The 19,514-nt window shown below is 46.0% G+C and overlaps 1 protein-coding gene across 10 annotated transcripts in view; it reads right to left on the bottom strand.

The window, feature by feature from the left end:
• celf4 (CUGBP, Elav-like family member 4) overlaps positions 1-16,563 on the bottom strand; it is a 63,548-nt gene extending 46,985 nt beyond the window's left edge. For 5 of the 10 annotated variants that reach the window (XM_084705008.1, XM_084705006.1, XM_084705009.1 and 2 more), the window contains exon 1: positions 16,293-16,437. In XM_084705008.1, the coding sequence (XP_084561134.1) occupies positions 16,293-16,437 (145 nt within the window). Of the gene's footprint in view, positions 1-16,292 lie in introns of all 10 variants that reach the window. The other 5 variants (XM_084705001.1, XM_084705002.1, XM_084705004.1 and 2 more) reach the window with 2 other exon arrangements.
• Between the last annotated feature and the right edge of the window lie 2,951 nt (positions 16,564-19,514).

Here is a 19,514-nt window from a genome sequence, read left to right as displayed (position 1 = left end):
TTTGAGTTCTACAGGTTCACAACTTAAATCACAATAATTACTGAAGTCATCCTATGTCAAGTAAATTCTCCCCATGCCCTAGTCACAACTGCATTTGTTATATCACTGTCCAGTTTGCTAGAACCATTCAAGGCTAGCAGAACAAGTTTGCATAAGGGGCTCATACAATGAAACATTGTGAGAGAAAACCTCACAGGTCCTAATTATAGTTTCTTCCATCTTATTCAAAGATCATAAAAACTGGAAATAAAAAACATTAAGGGACGAAAATCTCCCAGTGATCCCTTTCAGAATATATCAGAACATTCTATGGAGAGCCCCCCAAAAACTTAAATGGAATTAAAACTTTGTATCTATTCACAGGGGGAACCCTATAAGCTACACTTTTGAGTACTTAGAACTCTTCCTTGGGAAACTTTACCTTTACCAAACTTTGTATAAGGCTGTCCGAAATCAGTTAGTCCATAGAGATCGATGGTTCTCACCTCTCTTCTTTGTTAGCATTTATCTGTACCTGAAAGGTATGACCAAGGACAGCTTTCGTTCGATACACAGACGATGTTTTTCATTTTAAAGATTGACCTTAAAACATGGAAAACCTGACTGGATTTTTGGATCGTTCAGGCTTAAAAGCATCCCTTTTAACCCGATAAAAGGAACATTTCAGGTATGTTTGTGAAAAGAATTGTGTTAAAGCCTTGACATTTTTATTATACTTGTGGAGCATGAAGAAAGAGATGATAAACTATTCTACTTAACAGTATTTGAGTGACAAAGTGCTGCTTTAATATATTTATATTCTCCACTAATAATTGCTAAATATTTCATTGTTTGGATACTGAACATTTCTAAGGAAGAACACTTAGGAAAATGGAAAATAGTAAAGTAAAAATTATTCAAAAAATGTATTGTCAAACCATGGAGGTGACTTTAATCGGTTGAAAGGATATGACACCTAATATGACACTCCACACATCATCTCCGATGGCAACAACTGTGACGTTATGACTCTTTGATGGCAAATATTGCGTATAACAGAAAACGAGGAACCAAAGCCACACGATGAAGAAGCAAAAACACCCTTGTCTGAATCATCACTGAAAAGAAACAGACGTTCTGGAAAGCATACGGTGGCAAATTTCTAGCTAACATTACTCCAAATTATTCGATTAAATCAGGGACATTGGTCTGGTTGTCAAATAATGGCTAAATCAAGCTTTTTTATGACTTGTGGTGCACCACCATAGGGTCCCATTTACCTTTCAGTTCACAGTGACTTAAACGGAACACGATTTGTCGCTATGATTCCAGCCGTCTTGGCTTTTCAAATGAGAACTCCGACAGTAAGGATAAAGGATAAACAGCCTTCACCCAAGGTCTCCAGAATTTCTCCTACCTTCTCCCCTGTATCATCTTAAAATGGTTAATTGGAAGCAGTAAACCCCTGATTAAATAAAAAAGCACTTTGAAGCCTGCAATATGAGCTCAGAGAACAGTACAGTAGGCACGATGAAAGAAAAAAAAAACTTCAATTACTGTTCCGAGACTACGGCAGAACGTTTTTTTTCTCCCCGTGTAACAGGCCTTAAAAATTCAGGAGCTGTTTCAGGGACTAATGAATGCTCGTCTTGAGTGTGATTTTATTCCAGCCGTGTAAGAAGAAACTGAGGGCCAATATTATAAAAGAGATGGTGGATGCATATATAATAAAGCATATTACAGGCACCCAGACCCCCTATAGGCTACTGTACGGCTCCCTGAGTCCTCGCTCGAGGTGAAATAGAAGAACCTTGAAATGCACAGAGGGAGACGGAGGAATGGGGGAGAACAAGGGCGATGGAGAGGGGAAAACATGAGAGACGGATTGAGGGGAACCAAAACAAAGAAATGGAAGATTATGTCTGTTCACGTAAGAAAAGCACACACCTGAGCCCAATTTCAAGGTAAAGGGGCAGCCAACCGGCCCCTTCGTCTTGTGCTAAAAACAGTGCAGTGTTCAAGGAGTGTGGAAGAAAGCGGGCAAAACTCTGCAAAGTAATGTGTGCTTTTGTTGTGCCTGCGTGGGGGGGGGGGGGGATGGGGTCTCCATAATCATGTGGTAAAATACAAAGATAAAACAAGGCTACCCAAGCCAGTAAGCTCGCAGAAAAACTCCCTCTCCAAGCATATCGGTGCAGACGACTGGTGCTTTTCAGACAGCAGATGAAAGAAAACAAAAGGCAAGACACAAAGGCCAGCCCACCTTACTCTTGTATGTTGAGAGGATGAAAAAAGTGGAGAGGGAGAAGGAGAGGAAGGACCTTGAAACGGCATTACACTGTGTCGGTACAGTAAGTCCCTCCAGATAACAAGCCCCCATCTCTCCCTTGTGCTTCCCAGAGTGCCCAACTCTTATGCTGTGGTAATCGATAGGCGAAGGAGGAAAAAGGGCCGGCTCTAATGTGTTGCATGTGAAGGATTTACTGGAGAGCAGAGCCACTGAATCAATGGAGTAGAAAATGCATCATTAGGACAGTGTCGACGCGCCCCCCCCCCCCCCACACACACACATATACCCCAGGGTGTTAGGGACAGTACACACACACACACAGTGGCACATGTACGGTGTTGCAATTACACTGAAGCATAAACCCGGCTTCTTAAACACACATTCGTTACTGTTCACACGTGCTGCAGATGTGCTGTTAGCAGAACAAATACTCACATTGGGTCACCACTGTATCAAACACATTCCAACACACAGCCCTACACAAACACTCCAACATTTTCAACTACCATTTCCTCTCTTTGCATTAAACCCCGAAGCAACATATTTCTTTATAAATGGACCATTCACATCGGGAAATGTGTTAGGTCAGAAGTCAGAAGTCTGAAATGTTGCCGTGTCAGACTCCCCCCCCCTCAAAGCCTATTGTTGGGTCAAGATCGGTGGTCAGTATGTGGACGTCACATCACCTCCTGAGGGGCATAAAAAAGATGACTTCAAACGTACTATATTACCTCAGACAAGTTGTCCCTGTTGGAGACAAAAAAATACTGTACCTTTTTTTGTTTGAGTAAAATGGTTCTAGCTAGAACCTATAGATGATATGGTTCCACATGAACCAAACAGGATGCTTAAAACGTTTCACAAATAAGCAAAATAACCCCCCCCCCCCCAGTTTTAGAGACTTTGTCTCTATTCAACCCTGTACATGGCACAGTATGGAAACTTAAAAGGTTCTGTCTTAATTGAAAAAGGTTTTGGTATGCTCCAGAAACAATCTCCCTCGCTCAAGAGAGTTCTGTATTACTTTCAAAAACTTCTCACAGGGTTGGACTGTCCATTGTACTGAACAAAAGAAAAGAACATTACTAAAATCCAGCTGACCCTCTTGAGAGCTGTGCAGTGGATCACAACATGGGGACTGTCTTTCCCTCCTACTCCCCTTTCTAGGGGTAAACACAACCCCCCCACCCTTCCTCCATTAATATTCCTCTCTGCGTCTCTCCTCCCCTCCCTTGTCGTCCCCTCGTCCTCCCTCTCGTCCTCCTATTATCCTGCCTTGGCGGACGGTTGAGACGACGCGCCCTGTCCTATCCCGTCATCCTGCGCCGCCAACACACGAGCCCGGGCCGAAGGCGGGAGGGGGAGACGGGACGTCGGGTGGACATTGAAGGGTGAAGGGGGAGGGGAGGTTCGACATGAATCACCACGCTTCCTGTTCGCGTCGTCCCGGAGGCAGGAAGAGGCGAGGGGAGGGGGCGGGGGCGGGGGGGAGGGGCTGGCGATGCCCGTTTGATTTCCGAGAGAGTTTAATTGGCTTTATGAGCCGAAGATGTTGGGCCCCGCGAGGTGTTCCCGCAGGTTGCTCCTGCTCCCCCCACCCCTCTCCCAGACCACAACCCTCCCCCCCCCCCCCTGCCCCCCCCACACACACATCTAATTCCTCCGAAGGAGAAACCCTGCGTAATTGTTTTCCCTCCATCTTCCGTGTCATTGTCAGATGGGTCCTGCGGGATTATTAGCCACCCCAGGTCCCTCAATAATTCATCCTAAGCTATTTATACACAGATGGAGAGTCCTCTAAAGTCTCCCCTGGTGAGCTTATCTGCCGCTCAGACAGACAGAGAGAGACAGAGAAAGAAAGAAAGAAGTGGAAAAAACAAAGAGCAAGATTGAGAGAAACGAGCTCGCAGATGGGAAAAGAGGGACAGACAGGGGAAGAGCCAATGAGAGACGAGGGACAGACAAAGCGAGACGGAGAGGGATGGAGAGAGCGGCGATAACAAAAAAAGGCAAAAAGCTGTGTGTGAGTGCGTGAGTGTGTGTTTGAGTGTGTGTGCTCTACCGAGATAGAGCCAGACAGAAAGTGAGAGAGAGAGAGGCAGGTTCTTTTTGGTGGAGGCACGATGACCCTGTTTCTGGTGGGCTTTTAGTTTCAAGGTGAAGCTGCCTCTCTCCCCTGTTTTGCCAAAGTGAACAAAAGCCCCATCCCGGGAATTGCCTTTCCCCACGCAACACTCATTAATGGCTTTTAATCTCCCCTTTTTTTCCTCCATTTAACACAATTAAGATGTTTGCAAGACTAACAAGGGCCGCCTATTGCCATAGGAAGGGCACGTGAAAGGCAGGCAGGAATTTCCATACACAAAGTAAACACTGGTTATCCGCTTCCGCAAGTGTCAATGCGCAAGATCAACAAAACAGCAGCCAGCCATGTCTTAAAACAAGTAGTAATGCGCTAACATAATATTAGGGCATTAGCATATTAGCATTAGTGCATTAAACGGCCTCTAATCTTGAAAGGGGGAAGCGGTATGGGCCACAGTAAAGGCGGATCGGCTTATTTTTTAATTGCTTTTGCAGGTACCTGGGTTTCCCTCCTTGGCAGTGGATGGGACTTTTTTGTTGTTGTCAAACTAATGAACCCTTCGGCAAATGCATACGATTTTCAAAGTCTTTTTTATCAGCTTTTCGAGATACAAATAATTATTCATATTTAGCCTGCGCGGCTGGCAGGTTTTATCCGGCTTGCTTGAAAAGGCGAGCTCCCTCTTGGACAAATTGGAACATTGAAATGCTGATTGGAATCACAGTTTTTTACATTTCACATTGGAGGCACATTAGTCAGGGATGGAATGGATTGTTTAGGAAAGGGATTGGTCCGACTACTGAAAAACTGACCAGATGTCAGGTGCTTGCAATTACATGCGATCCAGACCTTTTGCTCCCCATATTTCAGGAAGCTACACAATGCCAAAAAGATATACATTTGTTTGTTAACAACGTGTTTTGCTGACAAGTTATTTATTTATTTACTGGGCTCAGGTACTCTAATTGCATAACCCTGAGTGCTGATCTGGGATAATGTTCTCCATAATAACTTTGCATAACAACTGCCTTCATCAGCACTCCTAGTCTTGAGACAGGAGAAAACATGGACTTTGGTCTTAGGCCTTAAATTGGTGGCGACCACGTTCCAAAATTAGACTGCGTTGCCAGCAGCGAGCCAGACCCTGTGGTATTTATAAACTGTGTCCTCAAACTATTGTGTTCAGCCTGGCCTATCACACTAGACACAGAGCTAGTCTGCTGTGCCTTTGAGTAGAGCTTAGCTTATCAACAAGCTAACATGGACACGTAGGAATACACGTACACTCAAAATCTCTCAGTCTTTCTATATCCCTCTACCCCTCCAACTAAAAACCCCATGAAATTACACCAGACCATGTGAAACCCAGTGTGTATGTGGGGTGGGGGGAATTGGATTTGGGTAGGATTCTCATCTTCTGTTCTGTGATTAAAAAGCTAAACTAATAGTCCTTGGCTTGTAGGGAACCTGCGCGTTGAGCTAAGGAGAGACCTCAGAAGCCATTAAATTGCAAATCTGTAATAATTTGCTGTAGGGTTTCTGTCCAAATCATTCCCTGGCTGATTTGTGCATAGAGTTACGCTCAGAATGGCCAAGCAGAAAGCCAGCTGATCCCACTGGCTACCGGGCCAAGTAGTCTACTGTAACAGACACTCGCCCACACACACACAACACACACACACACAAATACACTCCCACACAGATGTACAAATCTATACAACAAAGAGCTTCAGACCACAGGGTAGCATGGCAATATGATTATTCAACGCAACATTTTTATTGATATTGATGCGGAGGCAATTCCGTGGCGTTCCATCCTCAAAGGAAAACACTCCATCTTTATGCATCACTTTCCATCGATCCCATGAAAGACGACATCAGAAAAAAAGGGTTTTGTCATCTCACACAGAAGTGGGAAACAAACCATGAGGGAGTTTGCGTGAAGTGCGACCAAATGAAATCAACCCGAATCGGCTACAAATTTAGGTGCAAAACAACATTAGCACATAGTAAAAAGGGGTGTTTGCGTCGGTGTCAAAGAAGGGAGCCATTTGCTTATGACCCCTAGGGTCCTCCCAAAGCAGCGGGGTCCTAATTCTGCTCCCGTTCCAGGAAGGTCATTTTCTCTTGCTCAGCTATGATGGCCACAGACTAGTGCTTAAATCTCACAAAACACAACCTATAAATTACTGCAAAGGACAGAGGGGTCAGAGTCTCGCATGGAACTAGGCCAAGAGCTATCAATCTGCAGAGAGGGGGACATCTGTCTCCGAGACTCCCTCGCTGTCTCTCTCCGCCTCCTCCCATCTCTCCTTCTCTGCCCCTTTTCATGCAACTCTCCCGCACTTCCTCTCAGTTGTCATCTTTTTGCCCGTCTCTCTCTTTTTCTTTTCCTCGCAGGCCTCGTTCTTTGCTTGCCTTTTACGTATTCTCTTACATCATCCCTGTTTCGACCTCTCTAATTCTCTCCCCTCACTCTGGTTCTCTCTCTCTCCATCTCCTGCCGCCTCTCCCTCCCCCCACCATCTCTCTTTCTCTATCTCATATTCTCTCTCTCTTGGCATTTCTCCATCCATGCCCTGTGCAACAGGGACTTAAGACTGAGCAGGACATACAGCATATTGTGCGGCCATAATCATTACCTATGGGATCAAAGATAATGGCCATCAGCAAATAGTTTTTTTTGAAGCTCGTAGGAAAGGTCATCTTCATTTGACTCATTTGCAGTGTATGAATGAAATCGAATTGCGTCTGACCAGAAACTAAACATATCTCAAAAATAAAAGGAGAGGGAATATGTTGGTTAGGTTGTGATGTTTTAAAACATGCATCATGGCACACAAATGGCATACAAGCACAATATTTGCAATAACTCGTAGTTTGGTGTGAAACTACTAGTTATTCTTTTATCAAAGAGGTCGCTTGTTGGCTAATGTGAATTCGATAGACATGTCACACATGCAGACCTGTTATCGTAAAGGGTAGACAGACATATAGGCTGAGATATATAAAAACAACGCTTAACTTCAGCTAAACGCTAATTTACTTTGTGTTTGTTCAGTGTCCCATTTTAAAATTGTGCCCATTTTAACTAATCTATCACACTACCCCCGAACCCTCAGAAACCATAACTTATTCATCCTCCTCCATTTTTGAAATCAAACTTGGCTTTGAATAATTGAAGGGGGAGGGGTCTTTAAGAATCCTCTCCATCTTTCTTTTCTAAGTCAACGTGGTGCATTTTTTATTAGGGGTGGGCATAAAATGAAAATGAAGAGAAAGTAATTGAATCAAAGAAACTTGTGGTTGTTCGTTGGGGTTGTACAAGTGAACTGGCGAGAAGCCGAATGCATGTCAGACCTGAGGGGCTACACAGGCTCTTCGGTCTTGATATGAGACAAACAGCTGAAACTAGATTACGATGTCTTCTTTCCAAACATGTCATTCATTCATGTATTCATTAATTCATGAATACATGTATACAGAAACACCCACATACATAAACACATGTAAGTTCTTTCTCTTTCTCTATCTCGCTCTCACGCACGCATGCACACACACACCCACGCACGCAGGCACGCACACACACACACACACACCAATAGATGGACTCTACCTCTCCCTTAAATCAGAGAGGCTGTGTAAATCACATACAGTACCACAGCCTTTCCAGGCCCAAGAAATAAAGCGCATTAATAACACGCCCGCATGCCTGAACACACACTGACAAATGTACACACACATACAGCACATTTATATTCATGCACATTCAGATGAAAAAAAGCACACTTCAAAGTGCAAGCATCCACACAAGACACACACACGGCAACACACACCACATCCATGTCTTATATGAGGCCGATGTATCGTATTATCCTAGAAATGGGTCTCAGCCGAGCCCCCCCCCCCCCCACCCCCCACCCCTGCTATGATAAGTGTGGCACAGAATTGTGCAAACGGGATACACAGACACTGTAACAAACATTCTGACACCAGGTGCCGACTGGGTACCCTACTCAGGGGAGAACAACAGAACCATGTGACTTGTGAAAAGACGCAGATGATTGTTAACTCAAACTGTACAATTATATATCTTGAATACGGCTGCGAGGCACAATGACCACCCTGCAATTACTCCCATATTGCACAAATGCATAGTACAGTAATAAATTGCTGGGGGAAAAAGAGCTCCACTGTGCACAAACAATAGGTAAGTTAATCACTATTATTACAGTGCAAAGCGTTACGTTGTGGCATTTATCATTTGGAATGTTTTCGACCATTGTTTCGTTGCTGTCTACAAACTGAAGTTCTTTTCCAGGGAGGTTTCAAGTGTGTCCTGTGACATGGATGAACAAGGGGATACTGTAAACCAACCTGTAAAAGTGAAAGGTCTCCAAAGAGAGAATCTGGAAAAACACAAGTGAGTCTGGGAAGTAGTAATAGTAGTAGTAATAGTAGCAGTAGTAGAAATAGTAGTAGTAGTAGTAATAGTAGTAGTAGTATTGAGTCTTTGTAAAGTATAGTAACAATACTATATACTTTATCTAATCTTTGATCACTGTGATGTCTGTGCAGGTTACTTGCTGTGCCAAACATTTGTTTGAAAAAAAAAGAAACATGAATGGTGACCTGTGTACACAGGTCCATACTAACTAACTGATAATAACAGTAAATGCAGCGACGACGAATGCTTTAGTTTCGGAATGTAGTTAACATTTGGTTTGAATGTGGTTTAGTAACTGCATGTATGTTGATATCATACTTTGTTTTGTTTATGTTATTTTAGACACCTTTTGGATGGAAGATAACGCACAAAAAACGTTAAAAAAAAAAAATATTTGTAGAATTCTCTCTACTTTGTTTAAAGATGAAAAATAGACAATGGCCTCCATCGTGCCTTGGAAAGTCCTTGCACCAATAAAACAATCCCAGCTGAACATTAAAAGCAAAACAAAGCATTGGAGCTGTTCTATTGAGCATGTTTGCTCGTACTCAACCAGACAAAATGGATTTGCGAGTCAATTTTTGCGAGGAAACAACAAATAAGGCAGGGATTCCGTCATGCATTAAAATGCTGTCTCCTAAATATTGTTTCCTACACTCTATAAAACATCAGGCAACCTGGCATTATAACATTGTGGAAAACTATGAATTCTTCAAAACATCCATTTACACTCTCTTGATATAAAGGGAAGAAGTGATCCAGAAAAAACATGTATATTAATGTATATTCATTCGATACAATGTTATTGGCCAGTTTCAACCATTTCAAAACTATTGCATTCCACCACTCCGGAGTAAAGGCCTGTATGGAAGCAACAGGGAACCCAGGGAAGGCCAACGAACCAGCTCTTTAAACATTTAACACAGACCACAATAACACTTGGATGATGCAACAGCCTTGAAAACATAACATATTTACCTCTCCAGGGAGACCTTGTCAAAATTGTGCTAAACTCTGAGGCACTGGAAGCACACTGATGCACAAGCAACTTAACATGGCAACATCCTAAAAAAAAGAGGTAACATTTTATTTAAACGCTCTTTCAAATAAAAAACGGGCCGCGGTGAAACTTTTGATAGTGGCTGGGTTAAACCTAACATTCTGGATTTGACTTTGGAGTTTAAATATAAAACAACACCACTACCAGTCCATTAAATGTATACATTAATATTTCAGGGAAGATTTTAGCCTTTGGACCTTCAATGTAAAATCTTTTGCAATCCCTGTAAAGGCATTTCAAACAAAGTGAGGATGGCAGTTTATCTCTGAAGCACTGTGGTAAAACAGACACTTGTGTTGACTACATTTGCTTGTAGAATTTCTTGACAGTAACTTGGTCCGTTTTCCTATTTGCTATTTAATCATTTTGATTCAACGTGCTATTGGCGGTTAGAGCCGGTTTGTTCCAGCCTTTTCCAGCCTGCGTATTCTTCTGTGCCTCTGCAAAGTTAAATCAGAAATAGCTAAGAAAATCCTCACAGTTGTCAGTCTGGAAACCATGTTTCCCTTTTGTCACAGCTGGCTGTTAGCACATTGCATCCAGGCACAGCGACGCAGCCTCCAAGATGTAATCTTTTTTTCTTGGCCAAAATTGCTGAGGTCAGCAGCTCCTGTGACCTAAGGGATGATGGCCACAAATCTTCCCAGACTCCCCCCCCACCACCACCACCATCACACCACTCGCCCAGGTCAGCATAGCAGTCCACTTTGAGCCATGACCTCCCTGTGTGTGGCCATCCCCAACGTCCTAATAACCCAATACATGCTGAGTAGGCCACATTTTACATATCAGTTCTACAGTGAACATGATTTCTCTGAAATCTCTGATTTCTCAGTGAACATGATTTCGCTTTCAACTTGTCAACTGCACAGTGTCCCAAAAGATTTGAATAGTATTGTGTTGTCACATGATTTCTTATACTTGTAATGGAGTTGTTTTACCATACCAAAAATGACTTGATAGTTCCTTTTCAAAACACTTCAATTTGGACCAAAATGTTGAGGACTTGGCCTTGATGTCTGTGTGAAAGAGTAACTGTCAAACTTGCCTGCGCAGTGCAAATAATATGTACATACCACGCGCGCAGCGATGCCAAGTGAACTCGCTCGCACCTCAAAGTCAATCTTGGGAGGTGAGATGAGATTGCATCCACAGCCCGAGCTCACACCATTCCTCCAAGTGCAGTAAAGGTCACTGCTTTTAATGAGTGCCATGAGGAGGTCAGGAGATCGCAAGCTCTCCACCTCCATGACAGCTCTCATGACTCCCAACCTGCCGTTAGCATGCTAATCCCTGCAGGGGCCCCTGCGCTACCACCCATTCCTCCCTCCCTCTTCCCCGATGCTCCCCCCTCCTCCGTCCCTTACATGGTCATCGCTCACCGCCAATAACAAGCTCCTCGGGGCTGATGGCCCTCCCCTCCAACCCACCCCCCCACACACCGCCCCCGCCCCCCCCCTCCTTCTCTAACAGTCCCGTCCAATAATAGCTGGGGACAATGGAGGCTTTCCCGCCTTGACAACTGTCCACCCGACAAATTAAGCTTGGCGTATTCGCATACACGGCCAACCGCCCCGCTCCACCATCCCCAGCCCCCTCCTCCCTCAGTCGCACCCACCCTTCCTCTTTTTTTGGCACTTTGTTGCTTGGCAGTTCCTGACTCCTAACGGGGGGTGGGGGGTGTGCGTGGAGAGGGACTCTGGTTAGACACGATCCTATCGCTGACACATGTTGGCTTTCGTCTCCCCCCCATTCCCCCCCCCAATTTATTGTGGAACGTCGCCATAGAAACAGAGCCCGGCGTGGGGTCGGGGCGTGCATTCTGGGTCTCGCTGAGTGGAGGATTTTGGGCCATGGCGGAGACAGGAAGGAGGGAGTGGTACGAGGCAAACACACACACTCATCCCAAAGAAACGAGGGGGGGGAAAGAAAAAAAAGACTAGAGCGAGGATGATGCAACGAGAGTGAAATTGTGTGGCCAAAACGTGTGCTGCATTAAAACTGTAAAATACGCACTGGTTCCTCCCTCACTCGCCCCTTGTTGAAAGGCAATATTGGTTTCACTTCCAAGGTCGGGACTTCCTTTGGGGCAACCTGTGTCACGATATCCGGTGATAATCCCTCATGACTTTAGCTTTACAATAATGTAATGTCTTTAGATGTTTGATGGCTCCTGACAGTCAAAGGGAAATCAGGCCGCATAGATGATGAACAAATTAGCAACCCGCTATGTTATTAGCGTGTCAAGAAACGTTCCAGATGAGTGTGCAGAATCCAGCCCCCATTGGAAACAAGCTGGTCCCACTGTGAACCAAAGGTGTCGTAGGTGTTCTGAAGCCTGCTACAAGGTGTCTATAGTTCCCCTTCAAACTAATTCATACCATACGTCAACCTGGAGCTACCAACTGCCCGGGACAAAGACAGAGACATTGTGATGTGGAATCCGACTTGTCCCCCCCGACTTATTGTGGCAGACCTTCAAGAGGGCGGCTGGGGGCGGCGGGGGGGGGGGGGTCGTCTCGGAGAGCCTCCAGTTTCTCAGGCAAGAGCACTGAACACCGGTGACATTTTATCTGCACCGCCTGCCAAGTCCCGTATCTCGGAGTTGGCACAACATTATAAGATGAGGGGAGCCTCTGTGTCTGCTGTTGACTTTGGAACCCTCCGTCTCTCTCTTCAGGACTGGAGCTTGTGCCTCGCACCCTTTGGGGCGGATTCGAAAGGCGAAGGAAGGCTTTGAGATTGTTTGTGCGCCGCCTCAGTGTGGGCGGACTGTCGGTTTGTTCGGGGGGGGGGGCCGTTAACATTTAGGTGAACCTCATCTATCATTTTGTTGCACGGTCCACGTGAGGCTGATTTTCCGGGGAGTTGCTATTTCACGTGGGCAACTTTGAAAAGGACACAAATTGCCGCAGTTTCCGCCGAGAAACCAATTAAGTTGGGGGCTAGACACAGAATCGTCCTCCAACCGCGGATGGTCACCGCGCGCCGCCGTATCTCCTTCACCTCCCATGCTGCATTGCAAAAAGGAGAGGGAGAGAGCGAGAAAGAGAGGGAGAGAGAGGAAAACAGAAAGAGACCCGTCTTTGTGTGCCCCCGTGTCCCTCCCAGCATCCTCGGCTGCCGGGTGATCGTTATAAATGGCCTCTATTAGTGCGCCTCGGTCGCAGAGGGGAGAGAAATAAAATCATTGGGAGGAATGTAGGCCTGCGCCTGTCGCCCCTTCTGCCGCTGCGCCCCCCCCCCCCACCCCCCTGTCCCGGTCCGTTCTGACCCCCTCCCCCCCCCCTCCCCCCCGCCTCCTTCCATTCCGAGGGGACGGAATCCTAAAAAGTAGACTAGCTGTGATACATGAAGTCATTACGAGCGTGGTTATGGCTTTGGTATTGAGAGGAAAAAAAATATATATACAAAAGAAATACAGAAAACAGGTGACAATGGCAATAATGGGCGTCTCTGGGTTGATAATCATTGTAAAAAAAAGCTTGGCACATTATCTTTCGCTCTCTCCCTCTCTCTCCCTCTCTCTCCCTCTCTCTCCCTCTCTCTTTCTCTCTCTGAAGGCTAGGGTTGCAGTGGCGACCACCCCCCCCCATCTTATTCTGAAATTACCTCCAACCTCATATATATATATATATATATATACACATATACACATATATATATATATTGTTAGGGGTGCTTGGCTATGAATGATTCCACATTTCTAATGTTAGAACATAACCCAACCCCCACCTACCCCCCCATGTCTGAGTCTCCCAATGAAACCAATAACATGAGCTAAAGATCCGACACTCGGATTCTCCTGACTCGCACAGCTTCGGGGCCCACGTATTCTCCATCCACATGCAGAGCGAAGTCTACAGAACCGGGTTATCGACTAAGACTTTGAAAACCTTGGCTTCCACGCGAGGCTTTCTTTGTGAGACTTTCCGCTTCCTGTCTCAAGGCCATGTCGGTGCCGAGCCTTTTTCCAGCTGACAAAGGCAACGAGGGTGGAAACCTGGGACTGGAGGCCTGCCTGTAGTGATGTGTATGGATGAGGGAGCTCCCCCTCGCAACGTGAGGGGACGAACATGAGGGAACATGGTTGGGGGATGAGGAGGGGGAACGGAGCGCGAGGGAAGGGGATGAGGGGACGGGTAGGAGAGGCAGTGGGGGAGGTGCGTAGACGTGACTCAAGAGCAAAGTTAAGAACGAGAACATCCCGCCTCAAACCGAGCACGCGTCAGAGGAGCATTAGAATCACGCATCGGCAATCCCTTCAAGTTCTTGTCCTTAAGTCAGACATCTGTTGGCTTCCTAAACCTTCTCCAAACCATCTCTGATCACCCGAACCTTGACAAGGGGATGTGACCCGGCAACGAACTGCTTTTGAAATGACGCCCATCATCCAGTTTACTACAAGGTCCTCGGAGCGGAGCAAGGGGATGTGGGGGAAGGGGGGTTCGGCGAGGGGGGGGGGGCTTACATCCAGGGAGCGAGGCAAGGGGAGCAAGCCGCCTCCAGCCAGTTAAAAATATGAGACTGGCGGGGGGGTGCTAATGAAAGCGGGGGTGAAGGGAGGGCGCTCTGTTGCTCAGAGGAGCGAGGCCATATATCGCAGCGAGGAGACAGTTTCTAGAATCTGTACGACCGCCGCGGCGGCCTGCCCCCATAGTTCTCGGGCCCCAAAACCACTTGATTAACCGTGCGTCAGGGACTTGCTACTACAGCGGGGCTATTAATAAAAGATAACCCCACCCCCAACTCACACCACCCTCCTCTCATGTCCTCGCGCCTCCCTCCTTTCCTCCCTCCCTCCCATAACCCACCCAACCACCCACCCGCCCACACACACAAACACATATACATCCCAGGCATTCATTTGCATTATCTCTCACCCCATATTTCCCTTGGTGCAGCAAAAGCCTGACGTGGAAGCCGGTGGGAGGACTGGGACACGCACTGCACACAGTTTGTGTGTGACGTGACACAACCACCCCCCTCCACCACCACCCCCCCCCCCACACACACACACACACACACACACACACACACACCCCTGGTCAATGCCCGTTGACCACCCCCCAGGTGGGGCAGATCAATCAGTGACCCCTTGTTAGGTAATGATGCCAGGAGGAAATATGGGCCCCCCCAAGGGAGCCTGCAAGCACGCTTCGCGGCATTGATCACTCCTGTTACACCAAAAGGTATATGACTGGTCATTAAAGCAACAAAGAAAGTTGATTGCTCATTGCCTTTACGCCCAAGGTATATGGCCGATCGTTATCATTACACTGGGGGCACGCTGTATGAGTGCACCGCACAGTACATTTAACATTTAGATCATTACCGTCTCACAAAAGAAATATATAGGCACTGATGGCTTCGTTGTACACTTTACCATCATGTCCAAAGTACTGCATAGAAATAAGTTACATTTGCATAACCCCCCAACACATGCACAGGTCATGCACGCCCCTCACTATCAGATATTGATTCTCTCTCTCTGCATCGGAAGTATTCGGTTGTACAAATAGTTCGAATAAATGTATTTGATCCCACTGTCCTATTGTAGTGTCTCTTTCTTAGATCATTCTTCTATAGTATTCCGGCCGACTGAGAAACGTAGAATGGCGCGCCACAGAGCAAAAAAAGAAAGAAAACTGCAGGAAATAAATATGTGGTAATCTCACCGGAGAAAGTAATAGATCTATCCTCGCAGAGAGCAACGTGGAGGGAGAAAGGGAACTCACGTGTGCGCGCATGCACACGCACGCCGATAGGGTACTCACACACCACGCCCCCCCCCCCCCTCCCACACACACACACAGACACCCACCCCACGAAACACACATACAGAGACACACATACACCTTTTCCCTTCTGAACGCAGCCAACTTCATTGCGCGCAACAGAAAGCATGTGGCTGCAAGCAATCTGCCATAGGCTCTTTGAAAACGGTTTGTGAAAACGTGAACTTCCAAGCGCCAATATTCAGCACCTGTGAATGAATGCACGCTTACAACTGTGCATGTGTGACTCATTATTCCAACAGGCACTTCAGAAGTTACAACATAGCCCCTTATGTCGTTACATAAAGTGATTTGCTGTCGTGACTCGTGACAAAGCTTTTTGCGTGGACGCTCAACCCATAAATCTACCAAATTTTAGGGCAGCCTACTAAGAATACGAGACACGAGACCAGATCAGCCATGAAGACTTCCCATTTTTAGTATCAACAACCTGTCGAAGGGCGCGATGGAAAATGGCATAATGCAAATTGAACGTATTTCTACAAGCGGGCTGTCCATCAAATCCAGTTGAGGCTACGTTTTCGTTAGCTTTAGCTGAAATCACGCACAATTAAATACATTCGTTACAGCGGTGGAGGGTCGGTGGAGAAAGTATAAGGACACCTCTCTCCCTGTGTAAAGGCACAACCCACCTTTATGCATGCCCGTAAAGCGGTCCTTGAGGACTGTGAGCTCGTAGATCTTCCCGAACTCTTCGAAGAGCGGCCGGAGGTCCTTTTCATCCAGATTGCGCGGTATTTGACCGATGAACAATTTGATTGCATCGTGGTCCTTCATAGGGATGGTAGCCGAGCAGCCTGCCGGACTGTGGCTGTGGCTTAATCCGTTCACAAGACCGTTAGTAGTGGCAACACCGACGACGTGTCCCGTGCCGTCCACCTGCCCATTCGTTAAAGTTGCCATCTTCGGACCGCCAATGAGTTGTGGTGACAGTGACAGCAGCAGCGCGATTTGTGGGTGGTTTCGTAAAAGCTTCCTAAGTATTGGTCAAATTGTGGTCCAAAAAAAAAGCCTTGCAAGTGCTGGTCCCGCTCTAGTCCCACCTAAGCAAATATTTACATTCATATGAATACATATGTATCATTCGGCTAAAACGCATATCAAAAGCGCGATCGTCTGCTGGTCCCGGTGGAGGCTTGATTCCTTGTATTTATTTCCTACTTAATAATTAATTCATTGATTTAATAAGAGAGAGCAAGAGGGAGAGAGAGCAGGGGAGAGAGAGGGAGAGACCAATAGCTTTCCCTTTCTATTTACACCTCCGTTCCCTCGTCCCTGGTTCTGGATACCCTTTTATTTTTTGCATGAAGAAGTCGCTAGCCTATGGGTGTCCTCTCGGTTTAAATGTACGGGACTAGCTCAAGAGCTGCCAAGACTGCAGGGAGGTAGGGAAAGGGAGAAAGCACTAGAAATTCTCTGTTTATGTTACACAGCTTGTCTCTCCCCCTTCCTGGATAGGAACCACAATGGTACATTCCACCGAGGGAGAGGGTCTATAAATAAAGAAATATAGTAAATATGCACGGGGTCTTTGTGCACTATAAGTGCAAATCACATCACGCCCACAACAGAAGATAATCATGATTAATTTGATCATCATCATTATCGATAGGCAATCATCTGAATATCGTGTAGTGCTTTTTCACGATCTCTTTCGAGAGTAAAAAAAATCTCATGGACGAGTAGCCTAACTTGCTCAAAATATATAAGGAAGAGCCTAACATAATAGACTAACAGGTTCATTTTAGCTCCAAATTATTTACGTTACATAGCCCCTTATACGTCCCTGCATGTCTATCCGAGTTGGTTGTTTCATTTTCACGGAGATTCAAAGCCAGGAGCTTGAGATAGCAAACAGAGGACAGTAGACAGCGCCAGTGCTGAAATGCTCCAGTCCCAAAAAGCCATGCCTTTCTGTAAAAAAAAGAAGGGACTTAAGGATGCATCTTGAAGGCACATTACTCTTAGACGATCAGAAATAAATACCGTTTTGCACCGACGGCAAGGAAAATAAGTCGTGCTAAATACGTCCTGTTTCGATTGTGATATCGATTTTATTGCGGGAGGTACAGTATGTGAGCTCCGCCGAGCGGTGTACATGGGCATGTCGGAGTAGAGTTTTGGAGTGCAGGATAAATTAAAAGCGAGCTGTGGCTCTTTTGACTCAAACGTCTATGAACATTTTTTGATCAGATGGCCGCTGCAGACACACATAGACGGCACTTCAACCCACAGTTACGTATTGGTTGACAGACACGTTGGCTAAATATATAAGCATGTAGCCTTATAGAAAAGCATGTAGAAGATTCCAAGATAAGGTAGCTCAGAAGGTCAATAACAATGAACATTTAAAGTTCATATGTATAACCATTCGTTTTTGCTATTTGGCTGTCATGGGACGTGCACACCCGTCCCCGTCTAAACAGTAGTCAACCATTAAAGAACAAAAGGCAACACTTTGTGTCTCCCTCACCTCCCTGCTCTCTCGCCAGCTCTAATGGCGCGTTAATGTCATCCCGCACTCACGGCATGACCGGGCCCCGCCGAGCTATAGTTCGTTTTCTTTGGCATGACATCGTGCTCTGTTCTCCAAGCGTCCCCTCGGGGCGACACTCCATTCACGTCAACGGCCCATGCCTAGCGCTCACGCCTGACTTGCCTCCAGCAATATTTTTTAATACAAGGGCAAAATGGGAGGGCACAAATCATTGTAATTATGTGCAGTGGGTAGGCTATCGCGATGATTACGTAAGGTATGGTGCCATTACGGTTTCCTAACAATTTACCCTCCACGCACCTACCTCCGCGCTCGCCTTCCCGATTCGTTTTTAGTGCACTGCATGTCGCCCGCGAGTGAGACGGTTACGGTAAGTGAACCCATTGGACAGATCACAAAAAGATGCGATTAAGGATCATTTCACCGTAGAACAGGTGAATGAAACAGGTGAACCACTACCCCTCCCCCCTTCCCACCCCTCACCGTCCCCACGATGATACTCCTTCAGGATATACATATATGAACAGCAATGTACTGTGTAGGCGATGTATACAAAATGTGACACCAATGCCTGGGTAAGTACATGAAAATTATTTATTCAAGATGGAGAACAATCTCAGAGTATTTGAGCCCAGTTGTCTCACTTGCCTGACTGCATATTTCGCCTTTTCAAGAAAGGGCGTGGTGTACTTCAGTCGCAAAAAAAGGTTGGCAGGCAATAACATCTAATCAACCTACTGTAACCTACCTCACGGTAGCCAAGAGAGAAGCCGAGAAACGATATAAGCGCTGCTGAGATGATTAAGTTGACCTTTTTAGGTACGTTTTCGTGAAGGCCTGGATGAGAGTCACTGACGCGTGCACGACGTCAACCTGCAATTACCACATCAGAACACCTTTAAGGCACGCGGAGACATAGGCCTACTTTCTCATTTTCTTTCATAATCCACCCCTCGGTGATGCTGTCCTCTGTGCTGAAGAGCAAAACGCCAAGCGCCTGTTTCGCTGTCCTTGGTACCAAAGCAACAGCTATGTAGAAACCCTTCTGCACAGTCGCTGTCCATGGTGCTGAAGCGATACTGGCTGCAGAAGTAGCCTTCATGAACCTCATGGTCATGTCAGCCTGCTCATGAAATACAAACGGCTAGACCCACAATACGGTATGCAGACTCAATTGAATGTGTGTGTACAAGATGTAACATAAACAATTTATTGACAGAGCTTTTACCCTTTTTCAAAATATTTATCTCAGTTCATCCGAAATAACTTATTCCATCTTCCCCTTCTCACACTTGTAACTCTGCATTCATTTGGCGGAAGATTGACTTTTTTGCCCTTGCCAGATTGCTTGCTTGCT

Source organism: Hypomesus nipponensis, chromosome 9 (assembly GCF_054491055.1).
Source record: "Hypomesus nipponensis isolate SF chromosome 9, ASM5449105v1, whole genome shotgun sequence".
NCBI classification, from domain to species: domain Eukaryota; kingdom Metazoa; phylum Chordata; class Actinopteri; order Osmeriformes; family Osmeridae; genus Hypomesus; species Hypomesus nipponensis.
Note: the sequence above shows the minus strand (reverse complement) of the source record. Positions and strands in the feature narration are given on the sequence as shown.